Source organism: Rhinolophus hipposideros, assembly GCF_964194185.1.
Source record: "Rhinolophus hipposideros genome assembly, chromosome: 18".
In the NCBI taxonomy this organism is placed as follows: Eukaryota; Metazoa; Chordata; class Mammalia; order Chiroptera; family Rhinolophidae; genus Rhinolophus; species Rhinolophus hipposideros.
The window spans coordinates 4557365-4581865 of record NC_138064.1 but is presented as its reverse complement, the minus strand read 5'-3'; the positions used below and the strand labels follow the sequence as shown (position 1 = coordinate 4581865).

General features: G+C 48.3%; 1 protein-coding gene across 2 annotated transcripts in view; it reads right to left on the bottom strand.

Moving 5' to 3' along the window:
* Nucleotides 1–831: 831 nt before the first annotated feature.
* The window catches only part of EGFR (epidermal growth factor receptor), a 162004-nt gene continuing 138334 nt past the window's right edge, over nucleotides 832–24501 (bottom strand). The window contains exons 20-28 of one of the 2 annotated variants that reach the window (XM_081079263.1): nucleotides 20486–20671; nucleotides 13346–13501; nucleotides 12445–12520; nucleotides 9146–9292; nucleotides 7625–7722; nucleotides 5446–5613; nucleotides 5033–5080; nucleotides 4194–4296; nucleotides 832–3500 (exon numbers count right to left, since the gene is read on the bottom strand). In XM_081079263.1, coding sequence (XP_080935389.1) covers nucleotides 3145–3500; nucleotides 4194–4296; nucleotides 5033–5080; nucleotides 5446–5613; nucleotides 7625–7722; nucleotides 9146–9292; nucleotides 12445–12520; nucleotides 13346–13501; nucleotides 20486–20671 — 1338 coding nt within the window. In that variant the 3' untranslated portion in view covers nucleotides 832–3144. Of the gene's footprint in view, nucleotides 3501–4193; nucleotides 4300–5032; nucleotides 5081–5445; nucleotides 5614–7624; nucleotides 7723–9145; nucleotides 9293–12444; nucleotides 12521–13345; nucleotides 13502–20485; nucleotides 20672–24501 lie in introns of both variants that reach the window. The other variant, XM_081079262.1, reaches the window with a different exon arrangement.

The following is a 24501-nucleotide window of genomic DNA, read 5'->3' as shown; positions in this document are numbered from 1 at the left end:
CTGGGTCCAGGCCACACCTCAGACAAATTCAATCAGAATCGTTTGGGTTGGGACCTGGGAGGTTCCCAGGGCAGCCAAGCTTGAGGACCCGTGCCTTTGTCTTTGTGCAATTCATGGTTCTTTTATGTCTGCAGTTTGGGGGACGAGGGGGAGGGAGAAAGGGGGGGGCTAAAGCTGAAAATTAAGAACTTTCAACAATCACCTAAGCCTTGTTATCAAGTGGAATGCACTACGATGCCTCCACAGTGCTCCTAGTGATAAAATCAGTAGCCACCTGGACTCAGCAAATTGGGAGTTTGGGAAATTCATCTCTGTTTTACTTCATGAAGTGACAAACGTATTTTTCATAGAGAACGATTATCGGCACTCTTTAGAGATTACTTTAGAAGGTGTACATAAGGATGGTGGCCCATCACAAATATTAGCTTCCAATTCTCACTTTTCCCATAATGGTTTCCCAAGGCCAGATATGAGGCTGGATCACGGGGCAGGGTTCCAGGAACTGACTGAGTACGAAACAGCAGATAGGCTCGGGGCAGGATCTTAGGGACTGTTGTCCATGCAGAGGAACCAAAGGGACAGAGGATAAGCTTTGCAATGTCGCCAGTCAGGGCCATCCTATGGGAATGCTGGAGCTCAGGAGCCACTCTCCTGACCCACCCACAGTGACCACAGGGCCTCTGCTCTCTCCAGCTCTGAAGCATTTACAAGCCCCCTGCACCTCCCTGAACAGCTGTAGTGACACTTTGGGAAACACAATCTTAAAGTGACGGGAATTTATCACCTAGATTTTATGCATGGAAATTGAAATACAAAGGAAAAGAAACAGCTCGAATCATTTTTGCTGTTTTATTATGTCATAGTAAAATATTTCAAATTACAAAAATACTAGCTTTTAATTGCTACAATTTGACTGGCTACAGTTGCCCTCCCTTGTCAATCACCTGTTCCTTGCCATAAGTGCCAGTGGAATGTGAATCATTCTGGTTCCCAGTGCTGACTAAACACCTACAATAGTTCCCTACTGTACGAGGTGAATGAATAATAAAAGTGGTTTCCTGACAATGGCATCAAATTTCAGGTTCTTAGAAATGTCGTTTAATCTTCTCACTAATCACTTTTAAATTCCTGGTGGGGCACCAACATCCCCGGTGGGGAATGTGGGGAACGATGCCAGCCAAATTTGCAGGATTAAAGGGGCAGCTGGTTAACGTGACTTAGCTCGGCCTTTAAACCTCCACTCCTCGTCGTTCTTCTGGCAGAAGCTGTCCTGGTTAAAGATCCCTCTACTGGGAGAGCACGTTCCATTTCCTCCTTGACTCAGACCCTGGTCACCTGTCAGCCCTTGTGCGGCTGCCTTCTTGTTCTTGAGGAGCCTTCCCGGCCTCCCGGGTGGAACCCATTACCGCTGCTCTGCGCTGTCACAGGGCGTGGCTGGCATGTCCTGTCTAGCATGTGCCATATTGTTTTAAGGTTAGCATTTGTGAGTCCTTTTCCTTCGCTACATTGTGAATTTCTTAGAATCGGGGATTATATTTTATTGATTTTTTTATCTTTAGTACCTATGCTGGGCTGGTGTAGGTGCCAAAGAGTATTTGAGAACATGATGGAATTAAACTGAATATAGTTTGTTTCCATTGAGACAAAATATTTCGGTAACAAAACTATGGGGCCCAGCTGCATCTGAGAGCCCATAAATAATTCAAAAGGCAAAGGAAAACTACGTATGTGTGTGGTCAAACACATCCACAGGCCAAAACACCATCTGAAACATTTCTTCCTTGATAAAAATGGAGGGGTGGATGTTGACTAAAAGTGTGTAAATCCCTGTTTGCAAAGGACTGCCACTAACCAATCAGGCATCCTACCGAGCTGGATCCTCCAATTACAGATGCTGTGGAGGTATTATCATTAATTTCAAACTCAAGTTTCATTATTTACCACTTGGATTCTACACTATACATACGGTTATCTTTATCTCCACCTCTAAAATGTGCCTGCAGTGGAGAGGGTTGTAAGTGCTTGCCTAGTTCCCCAAGAGCCTGGGTCCTTTTACTTACAAAGGGCAAGGAGGGGCTTTGGGGACAGCTCACCAGGGAGGAACAAAGTACCCTTCCAGTAAAAGACTTAAAGTGAAATAGAAAGGAAATTATCTTCTGTGAGTGGCCTAAACCAATTCTTTTTGGGGGGAAGGCTAAAAAAGTTTTAATGGCAGCTTCATTTTTGCAGTCTCCCAATATATGCCCCCTGGCCCCCAAAGGACTTGATGGATTTCCTCAGAGACTCAAATCTGGGGGGATATGTTCTTGTCTGAGCTTTTGCATTGTCGTCCCATCTTAATTAAAGGCTACTGGTCTGAATACTGATGAATCAAATATGAGCTGATCTGGGTTATTGTTTGATGTACCGTCTCCTCTTGCTGATGGGGAAAGCATACTGAGTTTCAAAACAATGGAATGGAAAATAAACAAGGAAGTCTAATGCTTATAATTAGAAAACACTGGTCAACCAATGGAGAGTAAATACCACGGAGACATTTATATAAAAGTAAGTCTGAGGAGTAAGTAAGTCCTCTGTTTCTTTCTCGCCCAGAGGGTTCAAAGTGGCTTAATGTCTTGTACCTGGTGGAAGAATCTTGAAGCAGAGCCAATGGAATCAAGGGTTAGCTGGAAGACGGCTCTTGCTTTATGGTCACAGTTGGGCCTGATCAACTGAAGCTGCAATGGCTACATAAGGGCAAGCTTCTTCTTCTTTGGAAAAACCCATTCAAGACAAAACCAGTAATGACAATTAAAAACCCCAAAGGTCCCCAAGCAATGAAGCTCCTTATAGATGTAGTTCTTTTTTGAAATATACCTCACTGACAGGTCAACTTCTGCCCAAATGGACAGCATTCTTTCTGGATGTCCCTTGTGGAAGGCTCACAGGCTGAAGACAAAGGAATGATCTTGCAAATCCCCAAAGTATATCTGAGTAGGGGGCACTTCCGGGATGAAAGGTGGGCCGATCAGAACAAATAGGCCAAACGCATCCACAGGTCCAGGAGCTAACGTGGGCGTGGCTGTCAGCACTGGAGCAGCTGCTGGGGCTTGGTCCTGGGGGCTGACGAGGCTGGAATTGTTATGGCTGGGGCTGCCGCCATGGTCATGCTCCAATAAATTCACTGCTCGGTGGTGCTACCCTTAGGTACTCGGCATTTTCAGCTGCAGGACCTTTAAAGATGCCATTTGACCTGGCTTCCTTCCGGAGGAAGTCCTGCTGGTAATCAGGGTTGTCCAGGCTGATCTGATGGTTCTGCACCCAGGGGGCAGGTCCGTCGAGCCCACTGCTGACGCGGGCAGGATGGCTGGTGTTGAGATACTCAGGGTTGCCCACGGCATTGCTGTGCGGGTTTTGGTAGTGAGGGTCTCTGCCAGGAGCTGGATTTAGGGGCTGATTGTGGTAGACAGGGTTCTGGACAGAGCCCGCGGGCCTTTTGGGAACGGACTGGTTTATGTATTCTGAAATTGAAAAGAAAGGAGAGGTAATCAGCATCGTCCCAGCAGAATTGCACGGCTTCTTCTGAACCCTGTGAATATTCTTCTAGGAGACATCTGCTGACAGAGAAGCCTGGGAAGTCCATAGGCTCTCTATTGCTCCAAAATAAATGGTGTTCTTTTCGGCACTTCTTAGAGCAATGGACACATTTATCTTCCGCCTGTTTAAGGGGCCTGTCTTGAGACGTGTGTGTGCAGGCAGGTTGGCATTGTCTGGGGTTAAAGCTTAGGTAAGGAAAATATATGGTCCAAGAAAATGCTTAAGAAAATACAGGCCAAGAATGAGGCCAGAAGAGAGAATGGGGATTGAGTCTCTCTCTCTCTCTCTCTCTCTCTCTCTCTCTCTCTCTCTCTCTCTCTCTCTCTCTTTCATCCACACACATATCTGAGCTGTTTGCTTCAAATTCTAGAAAATCTGCAGATTCAGTCTAAGAACAAATCTCCAACCAACCACCTGGACATGACTTGAGCTCAACAAAGACCGTATGGCATGCTCAATCATGTTGCATTTCTCTGCCTCTCCCACTTCCTTCCCTAAGTCCACAAATTTAGCATGGTGTCCAGCTCTGGACCAGCCTGAAGGAAGCAACGGCCTGGGCAGCAGAGCATGAAAACTGGCCAGTGCTGTATGGGGAGACTGAGGAGCAAGCCACTCACCAGGAGCCGGGAAGAAAGTCTCATTTATATTGTCCTCAGTCAAGGTGCCAGTGGGATCTGAGCTGTAGCGCTGCAGGAAACTGTCTTCTTTGAGGGGACAGCTCTGCTGGGGAGGAAATGAGGCAAGATTACTCCAGTCGGTTCCATTCAAACTCCATTGTGCATAAAAATTGCCTGAAATCTTGTCACAGTGCAGACCTGATTCAGCAGGTCTGGGGCAGGGCCTGAGACGCTGCATTTCTAGCGGGCTCCTGGTGACAGCCATGCTGCTGGTCCAGAGACCAGAGGGTGGTGCCAAGGTCCCAACCAGTGCTGTCTAGTAGGGCTGTCCCCAAGGACAGGAATGGCCCATGAGCTGTGCTCTTCCTTGCAGCAGCCACTAGCCACATGTGTGAGCAACTGAGTTTTAAATTTGAATTAATGAAAGTTAATTTAAGTAGCCACAGGTAGCTAGCGTCTTCTACACGGGTGAGTGGGGGTCTAGACCGAGGCTTCCTGTGATCACACGTCAGCACCACCTGGGAGGCTGGGCACCACCCCTACAGATCCTGCTTTGGAGGTCTGGGCAATGGCTCCACAGTTTGCATTTTTCTCACAAACTGCCAGGTGATGCTGATACTTTTGGTTCCTGAGCTGCAGCCTCGACAGCACTGTGGTAAAGTGACAGCTCATGGCTGGCCTTTGGGTTAGGGGTCAAGGAACCATTCCGTTGCTTCAGGGAAGCAATGAAACAGAAAGGAAAATCAAAATTCTTTGGGTTCAGATGGGCATTTTCTGTGTCCACGAGAGCCAGGAGACAGCTATTCCTGAGTTGTGGCTCCTTAGGCTTTGATACATACCCCGTTTCTGTCAATGCAGGTCACGGTGGGATTGCTGCTGGTGGCACTCTGAAAAAGAATGGGAGCTGGTGAGGGAGCTCAGGCACATTCTCACCCATTTCTACAATGGAAGGAGGCGTCTCATGCAGTGTATGCATTTAAAGTGCTTAATTTCCTCTGGACCCATCAGCTTTAGAAAAACTAGGTTTAGTTCTGATTTAATTCTGTTCCCGAGTGAAGCTAAAGTGAGGGAGTCGGGCTGTCGCAATGCGGTAAAATAATACACTCAGTCACTTCGCCGATTTTGGCTTTGCCGTTTGGCTAACTGTACTTGTTCGTCTCTACGTGAGTTCTGCTAGGAAGGTATCGTTTTCTCTAAAGCTCAATTCGTTCACTCCAATCGACACAGCTTGAGAAAGAGCAAGACGTCTTACCAGAGAGCTCAGCAGGGGCGTCCGGGACGTGGAGGGGCTGTGGAAGAAGGCCTGCTGCGGGACGAGGTACTCGTCGGCATCGACCACATCCTCCATATCGTCTTCGTCCATCAGGGCGCGATAGAAATTGGAGTCTGTCGGGCTGGGCAAGTTCATCCTCTCATCCCCCTGCGGCACACATTTTGAGACCATTAGACAGGCCCACAGGGATGTTATTCCACGTCCAGGTCCCCTGTCAGCAGGTGCCTGCGTGTTTGCCAGTGTGGACATCGAAGCATGCCCACCTCCCTGTTGAAGTACAGCTGCTTCCGCCCCTCCCTCCAATAAAATTAAAACATGAAACATTCCTTAATGTTTAAAAGCCTCCGAATGAAATGCAAACAGCGTAGGAGGGAAAAGAAAGGGATGAAGTGGTAGCATTTCTCCAGTGTGTACTACGCTGTTAGGTGCTGTGATGTTGTGATTTATAATCAGAAATATGTATTTGGTCTTGTCTGCTATTCCTGGCATGAAGCTCCTAAAAACCTTGGAATTTCCTCCATGTTGAGAGCCAGGAAGGTGTCTCTTGTTACGTGAATGAGGTGACTTTAGGCTCACACCTGAGGATGGGGGCTGGTTGCAGGGGAGCCAACCATGTGCTCGGCGGGTTGGAACTTCCAGTCTCACCCCACTAACCTGTGGGGAGGGGAGAGGGGCTGCAGGTCGAATCAATCACCAATGGCCAGTGATTTCTTAACCATGCCCATACACTAGAGCTTCTTCCACAAAAACTGAAAAAGACAGGGTTCAGAGAGCTTCCAGGTTGGTAAGCACGTGGAGATTTGGGGAGAGTGGTGCACCTGGAGAGGGCATGGAAACTCTGAGCCCCTTCCTTCTCCTTATCTTTCCCTATTCATCTCTTCTACATGGCTGTTCCCACTTACATCCACTTATAATCAACCAGTGATCTAGTGAGTACATGGGTTTCTTGAGTTGTGAGAGCTGCTCTAGCAAATTAATGGAACCCAAGGAGAGGGTTGTAGGAACCTCTGCTTTATAGACTGTTGGTCAGAAATGTAGACTTGCAAGAGGAAGGGGTGGGGGGCAGTCTTGGAGTCTGAGCCCTTAACCTGTGGGATGGGACGCTATCTCCAGGTAGTGTCAGAATTGAGATGAATTGTAGGACAATCCGCTGGTGGTGAGTTACTTGCATGGTAACTTGCATGGTGGTGTGGGGGAAAACCTCCCCTTCCCCTTTTCCCCTCACAGTTCACACACACACACACTGGATTGCTGAGCAGAACGTTTGCGTGTTATGCAATGTATTTTGCATATATTATTTCATCAAATGTTTAACACAGCTAGGGTTTCCAGGTGGGAATCCCCGCCAGTTCTCAGGAATTTTTTTCACTTTCCTGTTCCCGAATCCTGAGATATAAACTGTTTTCTGTTCTCCACGATGAATCGTTTCCACAAAGTGACGACCAATACTACCAACCACCTGGGTTCAAGGAGCCGATTTTCCCGATTTGCTGACCAACTTTTCTCGAGATTTGGGAAAGGAAAAGCAAAAAAATTTCCCAAGAATGGGAGGGAATTCCTGCCCAGAAACCCTAGCAATAAATAGGAAAAATGTCTAAGCGATACATTGTGAGTAGTACATTTATTTCCCATTGTGGGTATTACTGGGTTCAAGGAGCCGATTTTCCCGATTTCCTGACCCACTTTTCTAGGGATTTGGGAACGGGAAAGTGAAAAAAATTCCCGAGAATGGGCAGAAATTCCTACCTGGAAACCTTAAACACAGCTCTACGAGCTTGGTTTTGTTAACCGAAGGTGGTTAAGTGGAGAATCAGGAATTTGAAGCCAGGTTTGGCCAACACCAAAGCCTGCTTCTCCATCAGACCCAGCCAAGGCTTTGACGAACTGACATACAAAGGTGACACCTGAAACGGAGTGTGGGAGGCTGCCTGGACACTAGAGTTCAGATGGGGGGTGGCAAATGGAGCTGGAGGGACACCACAAATGAGCTCTGTTTCGTTTGCCGTGTGGTCTGTGCCTCCCCCAAAGCTTGTTCCAATGCACCGAGGATCTAATGACACAGCCTAGATGATAGTGTCAGCCCCTGATTGGAGCCCAGTGACATTTGATGCTCATTGAAGGGACTTTTCCCATGAAAGTGCAGACTGAGATATGATACCTGGATGACAAGGTAACGCTGGGGGTCTCTGGCCATTTTGGAGAATTCGGCGATCAACTCACGGAATTTTGGACGACTGTCTGCATCTATCATCCAGCCTGGAGAAAGAGTGACAAAAAATGGGACAATCAGAACCCTGAAAAAAAATGATACAAATGGCATTGCTTAAAGAAAGCACTTATGATGAGATCCTGTTTGACAAACAAATGATGAAGAAAGAAACCTAATCTTTGGGATAGGCAAACCAGCACTGATTCCTGTTTAAAGGCCATGATATATATGAATCAGAATGACAATAACATCTTCTAATTTTCTGCACCTACTCTTCCTAGGGCCAGCATTCTGGTGTTGTCACCTTAAGAGATCCAGCAGCCATGTTACACGCTTTGCTCTTTGTGAACTGTTCTGATTGCAGGTGTCCTGGTGTCCAGGCTGTCAAAGGCTTCACTCAATGGTCACCCTTCTCTACATTCACTCAACAATCTTGCAAGCTTGAAACCAGATTCCATTTAGGGAAACTTAGGGCCTGTCTTTAGGAACCTCGGTCTTTGGGAACGCCCCACCCTGGTGCTTTCACGGTGTTAACAGGCTTGGGAGTCATGCGTGCAGATGATGGGGTACTTTGGTGCCTTCCTTAGGAGGAAGCCATACCAGTGCACAGTGATTCCAAGCCGGCAGAGAAGCTATTGACTGGAAACCCTCGTGCTTCTTGAGGCTTCACATTTATTTTCTATCACCAGGATGTTGGACTATTTCAGGCCAGACTGCTATGTGACCTTAGACAAATACTGTCACCTTTGTGCACCCCAGCTTCCTTCGCCCAAAGCAAGGAAGTTGAAATAGATGAACTCCGTGGTCTGTAGCTCAGAAAGGCATTAACATTTACCTTAACTGTGCCCCATCATATTCCCTGGGCTACTTCTTGTGGAAATGCCCATCACACGTGTAACGTTACCTCCTTAGCCTACTGAACTTGTGATTCTGGTGGAATAACCGCGTCAACCGAGTTCCACACTCTTATTTGGATTAAAATGTTTACTTGCTACACTGCAGTCAGACCTCACATAAATCCACTATTTGAAAGGTTTAAGTCAAAGCACAAATGTTGATTTTATTAGCCTCACGGGGTTACTCATTGTTAGGCGTTTCAAAACAGTCTCTCTGGTAACAGACTTCAAAATGTGGGGCGGCTTTTTCATTGAGCAACTCAGAATAGGATATTTTGGTGTAATGGCTTATGGAGGGCTTTGATTTTATTTATCTGCTTGCAAACATGGGCAAATGTCAGGTCACAATGTTCAATGAGTCAAGCAAGCACTTCCTGAAGAATGTTTGAGGGAGGGTATTATTGGATGTTTCTGGACTTGACTGCCTGCTGTAAAGAATGTGACAGCATTTCTTTGGGGAAATCTCAAGTCTCAATTATTTGGCTGAAGGCAGCAGTGCCTTCTGGGCACAGAAATGCACTCGGAGTGCCAAGGTCCAGCTAAGCAAATGTGGACGGCCACAGCGGTTACTCACACTTGACCATGATCATGTAGACGTCGATGGTGCAGATAGGTGGCTGTGGGAGGCGCTCTCCTTTCTCCAGGACAGTTGAGATCTCACTTGCCGGGATTCCATCGTAAGGCTTGGACCCAAATGTCATCAGCTCCCAAACAGTGACCCCTGACAGGATGAAGGAGCAGCTCTGAGTTGATAATCAAACCTTGTCTTTAGTCATCATTGTTGATACTGTTTCTAACGTTTAGAGACTTAAGTTTCTGTGGCCTTGGGCAATTTGCTTCCCTGCTGGAAGCCTCAGTTTACCTCTCTGTAAAGTGGGATAATGACAGAGTCTGTCTCTTACAATGGTTGAGAGGATCAAGTAAGATAATACAACTGAAATTTTCACACAATGCCAGGAAAATAAAAAGTGGCCAATAAGTGGTAAACTTTAGGAATAAAAACATAGATAATGCAACCATGCTAATAACACAAATATTATTATCCTATGGAGCTGGAGTGACACACTCAGACAGGGGCCCTAAGTGACTCGGAAGTGGAAAGATGGAGATTATCAACAAGGACATCAACTGGGTTTTTAAACAGAGAGAGAGAGAGACAGAGAGAGAGAGAGAGAGAGAGAGAGAGAGAGAGAGAGAGAGAGAGAGAGAGAGAGAGAGAGAGAGAGAGAGAGAGAGAGAGAGAGAGAGACCTGTTCTTTTGAAAACATAAAAACCCTTTACTTTTTTCCCCAAAATCAATCATCATGATTAAAAAAAAAGATCAAAGCAGTCATAATTTTAGAAGTAGAATTTGTTTTGCAGACCATCCCTGAGTTCTGATGGTCTTTCCATCTCTGTGCTCCTGTGCCTAGAATTCTCTGCTCTAGAAACACACGAACACCTTCGGGAGCTTGTCCTGAACAGCAAATGTGCCCTTGGTGCCACTAGAGACAACCTCAGTGGGACTGAGCCTGGGTCCCAGACGACGTAGGGAGGGATCAGACACAGACCCGGTGGTTCCCTGATCTCTGGTCAGTCCGATGACCCATTCTTCAGAGTTGGCGCCCAGATACGGGTCACCACGGATCTGTTTGGATTCTCCAGAGGCCACGCCAAATAAAATGACCTGAATTAATGTACAGCATGCAAAGGTGGAAAATGAGGAAAAGTAATGGTCCAGGCACCAGGAAAGGGATTCTTCTGCTTTTATCACCACTAGTCAACACGGAGTGGGTGAGAGAAGGCACAGCCCATTTCCAGACCGCTGAGGTCAACTGATTCTCATCTAACTAGTTTCGAGTGTTGTGTTTAAATGTGCATGATGGATCCCTGTGGAAAGGCAAGCTTTCCAGGTTTGGGAACAAATGGTGAAAGGGAAGGGAGTGTGTGCACCTGGTTGTGGGTTATGAGTGGGACTGGCAGAGGTTTGAATGCTCTCTCTTTTCCACTCCTAAGTGGAATGATCACATAGGTCCCTAATTTAGTAAACTATTTTGCCTTGACTGGGGACTGGAGGGTGAAGAAACGAGATAGTTTTGAAACTAAAAATTCAGGCTCATGATTTAACAATTCTAGTGCATAGCAGATTATTATCACTGACAACACAATTTACACCGAAATGAAAAACACACAGCCACGACCGCCATACTGACTTTCTGATGCTGGCTGTAATCTTTCAAAAGGACTAAGTCACTGAATTGAAGAGAGTTGTCATTTCCTTGACAAACGTGGGCCAAGTGTGAACTGTGGGTTGGCACAGGCTGGCCAGAGCACCAGGAGGGGAGGCAAAGGGAGAGCAGAACACAGGACAGTGGAAAAGCCGTAGGAGCCAGGGCACTCACGGGCTTGTCGATACTGGTCAGGAGTTCAGAGTTTATTTGGGACACACTTGGAAACCAAAGAAGGACGATAAGCGGAGAAGAAAAAGTCTGATAGGGTTAAAAATATTTTTTCCTCGTTGTCTGGAGACTAGATGAGAGTGTGCAAAACAGGAAGAGAGAAGACCCATTAGCAGCCCTTGCTATGGGGTCACTGAGGGAGAGAGATGGCTTGGGCTACTGCCATGACAAGAAAGTGATGCTGGGCAGGTCCAGGATTGAGGCAAAAGGCACATCTTTCCACCCATGTTGGGGGGGTAGACATATCTTGAAAGTGACTGAAAATAAGAAGGCATCAAAACAGTGTTATTTCCTTATCTTGCTCATTAATTGCAGACAGCTCAGCTCACAGGTAGGTACATGTAAAAATTCATTCATTCATTCACAAAGATCTCTGCTTTTGTAAAATTTGATTCTAAAGAGGTAAACAAAGACCCATGAAATTAACAAAAAGAAAAAAAACATTTGGAATGTTAGGAAGTTAACAGTGCTGTGAAAAAAATATGAAATAGACAATATCCTAAATGATGTTGTTTTTGTGATAATGACTAAATTCCTCTTGGAAATTCCTTTCAACATTGCTCTCCCCACATACACATTTCTGTGGGGGTGGGGTAACCCTTCCTTTTTACCCCTGTTGCTTTAATAGATGGGGATAGGCTGATATGTCACAATTAAACATAGTACGGAAGGTTTGCAGGCTTCTAGCAAATGGCTAGATGAGATGTGAGGACACCTGGACAGCAGTGAAATTGTGTTAGTGACACTTTCTTAAAAGATGAGGCCCTTGTAGGCTCAGGAAATCCTTCGTACAAAGGCTGCGAGGCCAGATGGTGAAAGGCATACTGGGAACAGGGAAGCTCCTCAGAGGATGGGGCTCAGGCTTGTACAGGTGACGGTGGGATTTGGCACAGGAATTAGAAGCAGACCCTGATGAGCTGGTCCTTACTGGTGCTAGAAGCGATAACCACTTCCCTTTCCTTATTGTGTTCCCACACACACGTCCTCACAGTGCATTTCTGTTAAGCCATTCTGAGCCGCTGAGTTAGTCCATCACAAAACCTAGTTTCTCTAATGGAAACTCTTCCCCACGAAAACTCATTTGTCATCTCCCTTTGACAAATGGGAGACTTCCCGTTGACTTCAAATTCATGGCAAGAGGCCGAGTTTGGTTTGATTTTGCAGGCACAGGCTTTCCTAAGCTCAAGTTCTCTCTCCCCCGGTATCCTCTCTTGACCAGTTCACTCATCTCCAGTGATACTTCCTATGGTAGTTAGACTCAACTTCCTTTGTCGTGTTTTCTTAGTACAGAAGACAGACAGCAACTGTTATGTTACTATTAGTCATTGTCTTGGAAGAGAATACTGGGATGGCGGAGCACATAATGTTAGCCAACACACAGCACAAGAGAACTCAGCCTCAGGACAAAGTCATCAGCACCGGGATGTTGACCCACCATAGCTCCAGACGTCACTTTGGTGCGTATAAATTCGGTGTAAAATGGATTCCAAAGCCATCCACTTGATAGGCACCTTGGGATGACGAGAGATAAAGTAATAAGACAACGATTAGCTTCCCTCTGTTGAAAAACATTAAACCACGCTGGAGCAAATTGCAAGTGACAAACGTGGGGAAGGCAGGCCACCGCCTCCCCCACCCCCAGGAGTAGTCCTCGCCCCGCAGGCTGAGAGCAGGGCTGTTCTGTTAGGCTCCAGACTTGGCATGTATGTGCGGTCTGGTGAGCTGGGGGGGCACATCCTGGCAGCTGGGGGCTCTGGGCGTGCCCTGCGGTCCTATCCACCCCCGTTTGTGGGTGTTTGCTGGGGCCAGCTGCTTGGAGCCATGCAGGCTAGAGTGAGACGTGTAAGCGGGGTACAGCCGATCCAGAATATTCCAGAGGGCCTAAGAGAACTGTGGCCCTCCCTGCTGGGGGAGAGTCCCGGGGAGAGCCCCCAAACCTGTCTGAGAGGGGGAGCCCACCCTACTGCTGCCAGTGCCAGGCGTGAGTCACAGACACCCTTGGGAGCTTTCTGTAGTTCTGAGATGTCCTCAACAGCAGTGTGCCACCAAATCAGCTGTGACATTCCCCAGCTGTTCTTCCAAAGGGTGCTTTCTCCTGCAGGGGAGGTTGAAAGCCACCCTTGGCTGGCCCGGAGAGGGAGCTGAACTCCTGTGTACTGCCGCTGGCCTCTGCATGGGACAGAAATGACAGACCCCCCCCCCTTCCCCAGCAACTCCTGCTCCCAAAACCGCTCTGGCTTGCACGGACAGAAGACCTCTTTAGACCCAAAAGGTCCCCGACGTCATTTAGCTTGCTGGTGGGAAAACGCCGGCTGGCCCACAAGCCTGCCCCTTACCTTGCCTCCTTCCGCATGGTATTCCTTCTCCTCAGCACCCAGCAGCTTGGCCAACCCAAAGTCTGTGATCTTGACGTGCTGTGGCGTCTTCACCAGGACATTCCTGGCTGCCAGGTCACGGTGCACCAAGCGCCGGTCCTCCAGGTAGTTCATGCCCTGCAAAAAGAGGCCATGCAGTGAGACCGTCACCCCGGGGGCACGGACCCGGGTTTGGGCTGAGGGGGCTGCATGCAGAGCTGCTCCGTGTCAGGGACCCATGGAGCCCATCTATGTCCTTCCCTTGGTGGGCACGGGAACTGGTACCTGGGAAATGTGAGTAACTGGCTACGGAATGGATATAAAGGCAAATGAAATAGGACATAACCAGCTGCTGCTTTGTTAACTGTTCCCCATCCAGTTACTTGAGTTTCAAACCCAGATGAACCACGTAGAAGAGAACAGTGACAGCAAGAGCTCCGCCATCAGGCTGAGACTAGGCTCCTCACCTTCCCTGCACGTAGCCAAGCTGTGTGCTTCTCTGGGCAGTGGCGGCACTCTCTCCCCAGCGATTTGTGTCCAGTGCTATTTTCTCTCTCTTTTTAAAACTGAAACCCCATGGCTATTGTTTTTGCTTCAAAGTGCCCTTCCCGGCTCCCTTTCTGGTGGCCTCCGTAATTCTGTTGTAGTCAGAATTGCTGTTGTAAGAGAAAGAATGGAAAGAATGGAAAGAATGGAAGGAAGGAAGGAAAAGAGAAAGGAAGGAAGGAAAGAGGAAGGAAGGAGGGAAGGAAGGAAGGAGGAAAGAAGAAGGAAGGAAGGAATGAATGGAGGAACAAAGGAGGAAGAAAAGAGGAAGGAAGGAGGAAGGAGGGAAGGAAGGAAGGAGGGAGTAAGGAGGAAGGAGTTAGGAAGGAAGGAAGGAAGGAGGGAAGAAAGAAGGAGGATGGAACGAGGAAGGAAGGAGGAAGGAAGGAAAGAAGGAAGGAAGGAGGGAAGAAAGAAGGAAAGGAGGATGGAATGAGGAAGGAGGAAGGAAGGAAGGAAGGAAGGAAGGAAGGAAGGAAGGAAAGAAGGAAGGAAAGAAGGAAGGAAGAATAGCTGAGAAGCACCTAACAGTGCCCAACACGTAATGAATTGCTGGAAATACTACCCCTGAACCCGAGCCCTTGCCCACGGTGACTTTGTCACATGCACTTCCTCCCTGCTGGCAGGCAGGGTCACTTCTGACCCAGCTGTCCCTCCCTTATACCCTGCCAAGCTCCAACCTGCTGACCTGAGTAGGCAGCCCTCCCCTCTGTACAGGGTCGGGCTGGTAGGATGCAGGGGCCGTGGGGGTAAGCTCTGCAGAGGTTGTTGGACTCTCTCCCACCTACCCGCAAAGGCACCTCTCCTCTCTCCAGTCAGGAGGGGGCGCTACTTCCAACTTGCTTTGGAGCTGACACTCATGAACTCTCCAGTAAAGAGTAGGCACCACAGGAATGCTTCCTGAAGTGCATGAAATGCAAACAAATGAGTTTAGCCAACTCTCTTTTACTCTCTAGTTGCTTGCAGCTGTGAAGGGAATCTTCATTTTAATGCAAAGGCAGGCATGAAATCCTCCCCCCCACCCCAAATTTTCTGGCAAATATTTTGCTTCCTTTTGCATAGGTATTAGGTGAAAATGACTAGCTTGTCATATAAGAGTGAAATTAAAAATTTTTTTCTTTCTAGAGCAAAACTACCCATCACAGGAAAAGTAGAATTTTATGAAAACGCTACCAGGAATTCGTCTTTGCAGGCTACTTTTGAGGTCTTTCGTGTTTGTCTTTTCTTGGAAAAAAAGAAGTGATTGTTTTCCCGGTCTCCCTTCTCCCTTGTATTATCTAGAAAGCTCCTGAATTAACATTGAAGATGCTGTTTGACTTAAGTTGTTCCCTGTCTAAGACTTCTCAGATGCTGGGTATCGGGGGGAAGGTTAGCGTGGCTCATGTGTGCTGAAGAGGAAGTTAGCAGGTTCTTCTCTGGGACAGCACTCGTAAATTAGGAATCATAATGTAAGAATGATGTGTGAAGAGGTAGAGGGAAGGACAAGCTGAGAAAATGCTTCCAAACAGGACAAACTTGCTACTCCCTGTCACCTCTTGTACGGGGGGTGAGGGGGGCTCCTTTCTTCAGCTTCAGTCTCCCCTTTGATTCCTGCGACCCCAAGACTGTGTTCTGTGCTGGATCCCCCGTGTCTTATAAAAGAGTAAGGCTTCTATGTATTAAATATGATGTGCTCTTACCCATTCCAAAAGGATTAATTATGCTTGGCTTCTTGCCTGGTTAGACCAATGTCTGTATTCCAGGCTCTGTATCATCTCAGTGTCCTCTCTCTCCCCCTTGCTTTCTTTCTTCCCTTCCACCCTCTGTCTCTGTCATTCATTGCTCCATCACAGACTTCCTGAACGTCCTCTGAGGTAGGTAGTGTGTAGGTGTTGCAATACACATAGCAATAATCACACCTAAGTCCCTATGCACAGGAAATAGCCACCCTTTCCGTCCCTGTCCCTTTATTTAAAATTCTTGTCTTCTGTGAGTTCATTCAATGCACAAAGAAAACCTCAGAGGGCATCTCCAGCTTCCTTTAACTGTTATCACCAACGCTCGTTTTGCCTCTTTAGAGGCCTAACAGCGGGTACAGCGGACCAAGAACCGGGTACAGCGGACACATGTTTATAAAAGTTTGTTTAAGGATGACTGAATCAGTAATAATGGCAGTACAGTCGGGAACCCGATGATGTGCCAGGCCTTTCAAACACATCTGTGCAGAAGCTTCCAGAAGGCGCTGGCAGTCCTGGCAGCTTCATGACTGCCCTGACAGCCAGCCCAGAGAGCCCAGGGGCGGGGATGGTGCTTCACAGATCAAGTCCTGAGCCCCGAGACCACCATCCAGATGGAGTCCTGAATTTCCTGCTGGGGCCTCCAACTGCCACTCACCTGCTGGCCCAAAGGCTGCTTGGGACGGAAAGACACAAGATAAAAAACTAACCCTTGGCCCTGTGCTTCCCAGTGAGTCCCTGTCTCCCTGTAAATCTAATAAATGGAACTGAGCTCCACCCCCTCTCCCCCCACCTCACTGGTCTTTAAAGGACTAGAGCTGCTGAATGAATTGGGATGTTTTCTCAGAACACCGGTCTTTAGAGCAGGCCTGGGAAAGGGGACACATGCTGGAGCACACAGCTAATCAGCCAGAGGGGCTTAAATCAGAGACATTTGGGATGAGGAGATTAGACTCATTTGAACTTCGATAAAACTCCATTCATCCGTCTCTGTCCCACACTACAGAAGCAGTTTGAAAGGCCATCTCCATGCCCAGCAGTTATATTTTAACCAGTCACCAAAGATAAGAGTCATGATATTGCTCATGAACTCTCAGAATCTAAACAGAGACACCACAGGAAGCACTATCAGCAGAGCCTCGGGGGGCCTTTTAGGAATCTCATTTCCTGGTTCTTCCCTGAGATCTCCACTTCAATTTAGTCCCACATATTTTTGTTGTTGTTGTTCATTACTACAGGGCAGTTAGGACAAATTGTGAAGTAATGAGGTTAAGGGGAATTTGACGAGCCAACCTGAAGCCTCAGCACACAGTAGGCCCACACAGGGACACGCTTCACAACGCACAGTAGGTGAGCAGAGACATGCTTCACACCGCACAGTAGGAGAGCACAGGGACACGCTTCACACCATCTGAAAGGTTTTTCTGGCACAACACCAGCAGAACAAGGAAGGACTGGGGGTGGCTGGGTTTGACCCTGACATACTGTCTCCCCAGTGGCTGCCTCATCCTACCTCCTGGGGAGGTGTCCAGAGTGAGAGGCTGAGATGAGATCCTCTTTGTTTTATTTCATAAGCCGTCACGTGGCAAAGTCCAGGCACACACAGACTTAGTGAATAGGGAAAGGCAGAAAGTGGGAAGTGGAGAGGTTGGCAGATGGCGAAATGCTGGCGAAATCAAGTCAAAGTACGGCTTCCCCACCACTGAGCCCCTGTCCTCAGCAGAGGCAGAAAAGTGTCAGAGATTCTCTTCCAGACAGAGATTGTGTGGCACTAACATCCTACCGTGTAGGGCAGAGGACCACCCGCTCACTGGCCTGTGGGCTCTACCCTGAGCTGTGATGTCAAGTGCTGGTAAGGAGCATGGACTGGGGGGCAAGGCTGCCGAGGGTCAAATCCTCATTTTGCTACTTACTAGCTTGAGACCTTGGCAAGTTATAAAAACCCATGCTTCTCTTTTCCCACAGTAAAACGTACTTCAAACTGAATCCTTTGAAGTAAAAATTGTTTTGAAGTTTATCTTTACTAAGTTTTATCTCAGAGATTGAACTAAGCGTAATTTGGTGCTTTTAAAGTTGTGGTGGGAGAATGATGCCCATATATAAATTTCTTCCTGAGACCATCTCCCCCGCCTGTCAGCTATCTTCAAATCTCACCAGCGGCTGCTCCCAAGGATCTTAAACTTGTATCATTTGTCTGAAAACTCAATTCTGTGAGATCTTCATCTGGGTTAGGAGATAGGAACACTGTTGTTCAAAAGGGCTGGGAACACGTTAGCTTAATCAGTCTAGATGGCTTTATTTATGGTAGGACTTTGCAATAACCTCCACGGAGGTGTTCTGAAGGGGAAGACTGTAGCACAGCAACAGTGGTTTCCAAACTGAAATGACGACACGATCCTTTGGTTTGGGACACTTTATTATATTATTGTGCTTTGTAATATATTTGGGGGTTTACAGGCTGGCTTATATAGCCAGAAAGAATGGATATGCTTTCTGAAGCAACTAAGTTACTCCCAGTAGGTGACAGTCACCCACGATCTTATGAGCCAGGAGTTTAGGAAACTGTGTGTGGTCTTTCTGAGTGGTAGGCAGGTGATGTCTGCCTAAGGTCCTGAGCTTGGTGTTTTGTATGGAGAACAGAATCCATTTTCACCACTTATGGCAACGGGGTATGGCTTCCTTCTGGCTCTCCCAATCCCATCCAGATTTCCTCCCTCGGCCACTTCTACCTTTTTTCGTTTTCCTTTTGCCTGGGTGATATAATTTTATTTGTCCTCTTAGCAGTTTTGCCCAGACAATAAACTTGCATGGCAGTGGCCAGCTTTCCCTCAATATTTAGAAACTTCCCAAGATAGCCCATGCCTTGTGAATCAACACAGGGCATTTAGAAGTCAATGAATCCCACTTTGAAAAGGCCAGGAGTTTAGTTTCTGGTCAGCCACTAAGTGTTTCTGGGTAGTTTCACTTCAAACTTTTACAAAGAAAATTGTTTAATACTTAGATAAATAGTCACTAAACCAAAAGCAAACTTCTCTCTTTGCAGCTGAGGAAGCCATTATTTTCGTTTCCCTCCAGGGACCACAGCTATTGAAATACAGTAGAATAAGGTGTCTCTTATGCATTAGAAAGCAATTTGTCAGACAAAGAGCTAAGAGCCACCGTGTGAAAGGACTTCGATTCAAAGTAAAGCTAAACCAAGTACAAGAGGCAGAACAGTGGATTTAAATAAGAGGTTGAAATTGTAACATATGGAGCCTCTGCTGGAAAACTTCCAGGCCCGGGACACTCCACTCAGGAACTGTGGTCCGTGGGTGCTACGTGAACAGTGTCCCCTTTCCTCCCCTCCGCCCAATTTCACGTCTACCTGGAATTTCAGAATGTGACCCTTCAGAAGGCTCTGTTGGGGGAAGCCATCACACCTGTGGTCATTTGTTGGCAGCCTGTGGCAGCCGTAGAAAACGAACACAGTGGCACACAGAAACAAGAAGCATTTTCATGAAGCCAGGGCCTCTGAGATACACACGCCGCCTTCCAGGACCATTATCTAGTAAAGACGATGTAAATCCTCGGCTCTGTGACCCAGGGTCAGGCCGTGAGTGTGGCAAGCACACCAGGTGACTGTGGTGGTCAGAGAGGGAGCAGTCTCCACTTCCCGGGGTGCTGGGAGCCCCCAGTGGCTGCAGCTGAGAAGTGAACACCAGCTGGCCCTGGAATGGCCCCGTGCCCTGTCTGCTTCTTTGGGGTGGGGGGGGGCGGGTGTTCCTGCTGCTTAGCCAACCTGCCCCAGAAGCTCAGTGTCAGGAGGGGAGCCTGCCTCACTCAGGTCATGGCTCCTGGCAACAGCCCGTCCTGTGGCATCATGGGCAGCTACCAGTGGAGCAGTGCCCAAAATACGTTTGTGTTTCTCATAGAAGTCGCCTGCCACATCTGGTGGCAGTTGAGTGAGCAAGTTGAGAGCACCCTCAGGAGTAATTGTGCCGGACCGACTGCCATTTTCTCAACTAGGGCTGACGTGAGAAACGAGGAATTGGATGAGGCCAGGTGGATGTTTCCTCCCTGGCATACCCCTGCACACCCCGCCCTATTGTCTGAGAGTGACAAGGAGCAATGATTGACGTAGATTCAGAGAGGGGGGCCCTCCCACAAATTCCTCACGTTCAACTGAGTACAATGTACGTCCATGGTCAGAAAGACATAGAATTAAGCGAGTCGGGTTGCAAATAACTGAGGCAGAGGAAGGTTTCAGATAAAGGTAAAAGTTCTGAGACCACCTGAGCATTTAAGTACCTGCCTCTTTGTTCTGTTCCGGTCCTCAGGGCACAGGTGGGGCCACCTGGCCCCTGCCTACACTGCCAGGTCCTCCCTCGCTCTGGGTCAAACCCCAGTGAAGCAGCAGAAGCATCTCTCAGTCCTCCTGTAACCTACACACTAGGCCTTACACCCAGGACCTGCCCCGCCACTCAGCCATACTGTCACCTGTGTCCTCCAGGCTCAGCTTGGTTTGCTTGCCTTGGTATTAAGTCCCTACTGGATGACTCTACTACAAGTCACCACAGTATTCAACAGAAAGTGCACCAGAAAATAAGAACACTCACATCGAACCAGGCTGAGCATCCAACAAAGAGAAAGCTGTTCAAGGGTAGCAGAAGAATTCGATTTTCCTTGTGCAGTGGGACGGGCACTGCATCCATGCAAAGGACAATCAATTTGATTTCTTCCAAAAGGAAGTGGGACGCTCACTAATGACCGTATGGTCCTGGGAGGTGGGGGGGCAGCTGCGTGTCCTGTTTGGTGGGACGCCCAGGGCCGGCCACCTACTCAGTGCTGCCCCACGGGCTGGGCTCCCGGCCAGTCCACTTACCTTGGCAATCTGCACACACCAGTTGAGCAGGTACTGGGAGCCGATGTTGTCCTTGTGCTCACGAACATAGTCCAGGAGGCAGCCAAAGGGCATGAGCTGTGTGATGAGCTGGACCGTGGATGTCAGGCAGATGCCCAGCAGGCGGCACACGTGAGGGTTGTCCACACTGGCCATCACATAGGCTTCCTGCATGGAGGAGACGACAGGAAGCCATCAGAAGGCTAGAGGGAGAGGCAGGCGGACCCCTTTTCAGGTGCAAAAGCGTGAACGTGCTTTTGAATTTCAAAACATGTACTGTGCAGGACAAGCCAGCCCACGGGACCTCTAGTGCCATGGCTGTTCCCACAGGACCTTTTGCATGTCAGGCTGTGGAATTACCAGCACTTGGCGAAGCTAGCACCTTCCTGGGTGCACACGGGGAGCCCCCATGTGCAGGGAACCCCAGGCAGCATCCACCACTGGCGCATGTGGGTTGAGAAAGAGACCTGATGTCTCTAAGCCTGGGCATTGCTGATGCCTTCCTTATGAAGACCTCCACCTCAGGGCTAAAGACGCTGCCGTTTCAAATGTCGTCAGGGTCCCCACACCAGGGATAAGGACTCGCCAACTGAGTCTGGAACCCCCATATAGGTACCGCAGAGACGTGATCATGGGGAGGTCACTGAGCCGGCAGGTGGCCGAGGGAGACCTCATGTCTGCAGAGCAGTGCTCCTCACTGTGCCCTGGGCACCGCGTGGTCCCAGGGCCACCTCTGAGAAGTGGACTAGAGATGCCCTTTTGGTGTAGCCCGTTCAGGTTTTGACATGGGCAGAGGGTGTTTCACGGACAGTGACGGAACTCAGTTGGCGGCCCAGGAGGCGTGTGCACGAGGAGGGGTCTGTGCTGCTCCTGCCTCAGTCTTGGGATCCGAAAGCCAGGCGGCTCTGCCAAAGGCACCCCGCCCCCACTGATTTGGCTGGCCGCTGGCTGCCAAGGCAGGGGGCAGGGGCCTTTGTTTCACACAGACCCATGAATATACGCTTTCTTTTAACACTCTGCTGTTCTTGGGCAGAGGCAGCTGACTATTTACGACCCTGCACAACGAGGCCCTCCCTTCTGTCTGGCTGAGCATTAGGGAACCCTCCATTTCCACTCATATACTCTTTCTCTTTTCCTTTAAAAGACAAAGGGCAATGACTTTTTATTCGGGGTTCGCAAGAGAAAGGCCAGAGGCTCCCTTTTTACATCTCAGCTCCTCCTGTGGTCGGAGGGGCAAGCTGGGCTGTCTTTGCAGAAGGGAAGGCACCAGCAGGGGCGCTCTGAGACATGGGGTGGGCGACCCAAACACATCCCTAAACACAGACAGGATCACACCACTTTTCTGGCCTGAACCCTTCCCCTGGTCTCGCAGTTCCTGGGAAGCCTGCAGCCCTGGTGTTTGGACCCCTCCACCCACAGCACCCTGGGGTCATCAACCCTCTCGAAGGCCGTCCCTAACCCCGGCCACGCCCACGGGAGGGCCATTGTCTGGAATGCCTGTCTACCCCCTCTTTCCTGGCTGACCCCTCTTCAGGGGAGCCTCCCCGACCCCCCAATCTGAGTTAAACTCTCCTGGTATTTTGCCACTTTTCCTTGGAGGAGCAGGCTCAGCACTGCCCGGGAACTTGAAGTTAGAGATGAGGCTCCTTGGGCCACACCCGGGCCCACAGTGTGAGATGCAGAGAGGCGGGCCTGCGATCTGTTTGAAGAGACTGCTGGGTCACCTGCACTTCAATATTTGCATGATTTGAAAAACATCCTTCCCCACCAAGCTCTTTGAGGTGAAGGACTGCGTCTCAGCTCCCAGCACATGCCCAGTTGCGCTTAAGCGCTGCATGGCAGTGACAAACGCTGCCATTTATCGGTTTCCCCCACATACAAACGCTCCTGCAGAGGCAGCAGCAAGTGTGGTCCGCACTTTGGCAGGAGGGCCTGCATCTTCCTTTCCTCATTCCAGCAGTGCCTGTCATCTATGTCAGCACATAACGGCCTCAAACACTGTCAGGGCTGAACTACACTGAAATCATGCAAAGCCACAAATTCAAAGCAAAACCAGAGACCATGCCACTTCCGTTAACAACAACAACAAAAATCCTAGAGCTTTTAACTCTGGCTGCAGAACTTGTTGGGATGCTTTCCTGAGTGGTCAGGCATTCTACTCTCAAGCAGAGTCTGCATTTCTTTTCTTTTATATTGTGAACATAATACCACAACATTAAAAAGTAGATGTTTCATACTTATGGACACTCACACATCCCTTTGTCTTTGAGAAGGGCTAATTATAAAAACTTAGAACTGGAAAGAGCCTGTGAATGCATTTCTTCTGAGGCCATTATTTGTCTAAAGAGGAAATCAAGGTGCAATGAAGTGAGTGGCCGACCCGAGACCGCATTTCTTTGTGTCACAGCTGGGCCCACAGGTGGGTCTCCTGTTGAGTGCTCTGGTTAAAGGTCCACCAGAAAACTCCAGACGTTATGGCACATATATAAATCTGTTTTGTATTCTCTTTCCACTGCCTGCCCTAAATTTAAACTGGAAAGTCCATGGAAAAATTAATAGGCCATGGGATTGCCAGAAAAAGCACAAATCACGTCTCTCCTCCGAGTCTGGGAAGCTGTACAACCATAACACCGAAGCAATCCTCTGGCCGTTCCTACTTTCTCAAGATCTGGTAGAGATTTGGAAACATATTGTGTTTATTTTAGAGGGGAGAAAAATCTGCAAACCAGAGCAGTTTGTGCAGCCCATCTGTTGTGGGTCCAGCGAGGAGCTGACCTGGACCCGGGAATCGGGGAATAGAGCAAGGGTGTGGGTGTCGGGCCACACAGAGGCTGGAGCCCTGCCAGGCCCCCGATCCTATTAAACTCTGATAGAGCACCAGAACTAGGTCATCACTTCCGCCCCACCCCCTCGGCACAATGGGGACGCTGTCTGGTCATGTGTCCTGATCAGTGTGCGGAGAAGTTAAAGTCAGCTTTTGTTCTTAGCTGTTTATCTTGGAATCGCAAAGGTGCACTGTGACCCACAGCAAGCATGCTTGGTATTCCACAACAATTTCTGAATTGGCCACCCCAGCCAGGCGTGCAGACTGGCAGGCAAACCACGCTCAGAGACCCCCGCAGGTCGATGTCTGAGTCACATGGTGGGGGTATCTCTGAGGCTTGGTGACCTTGAAAGTCTATTATTTTGTCTCCATTGCCGAAATGCGTTTAGGTTCCTTCCTTTTTCCTTGTCTTCCTCATCTGAACTATTTTATGTCAAGAATTGGGGAACAAAGATGCCACTAGGTTTTAAACTCCTTCATCAGAGGCATGGATCTAACCTTAAGAATAATGAGTAGGTGCCCTACATTTTTGAAACTTTACCAGGTAATGAAGCCATCGATAGCAACTGAAGCCAGTGCTGGGTCTCAGTGCCTGACCTGCATGGGGATGGGTGAGTGGAATCATTTCCAAGTGCCCATGAGCATATGAAAGGTACCAGCCCTGTGGGGCCTTTACTTTCTCTGTCTTCTACTTCTCTAGGTCACAAAAACAGATTCCCTCCAATTTTAGGGATTTTGGGGGGCCTTTTCAGTGAAAACTATTTCCTTCCCAAAGCATAGCTATTGTCTGTAAAATTGCCCTTATTCTGCATTGTAAATATTGTTGAAATTCACATTTCAAGATCATTTTGTGAAATTTATTAGAATGTCTTGAATGAATAGAAAATGAGTTAAATTAGCAAATTCTGCAGAGAGATTTTTTTCTCACAGTAGAGGTGAGGGAGCTAGAGTTATAAGGGAGGGGACTTCACCCATGGCTTGTTTACTCTATTTCGTGTGGTTACGTTGATAGGAGCTGACATTCTATTAATGGGACTTCACATTCATTTGCAAACCATTCAAATGAAAGTTAATTTTGTTTGATAAGTATATCATCAATGCGGGAGATATTCTCTTGCACTGTATTCATACGTCATGTCTCATTTAGAAGTGTACAGTGGTGCAGGGGGGGGGG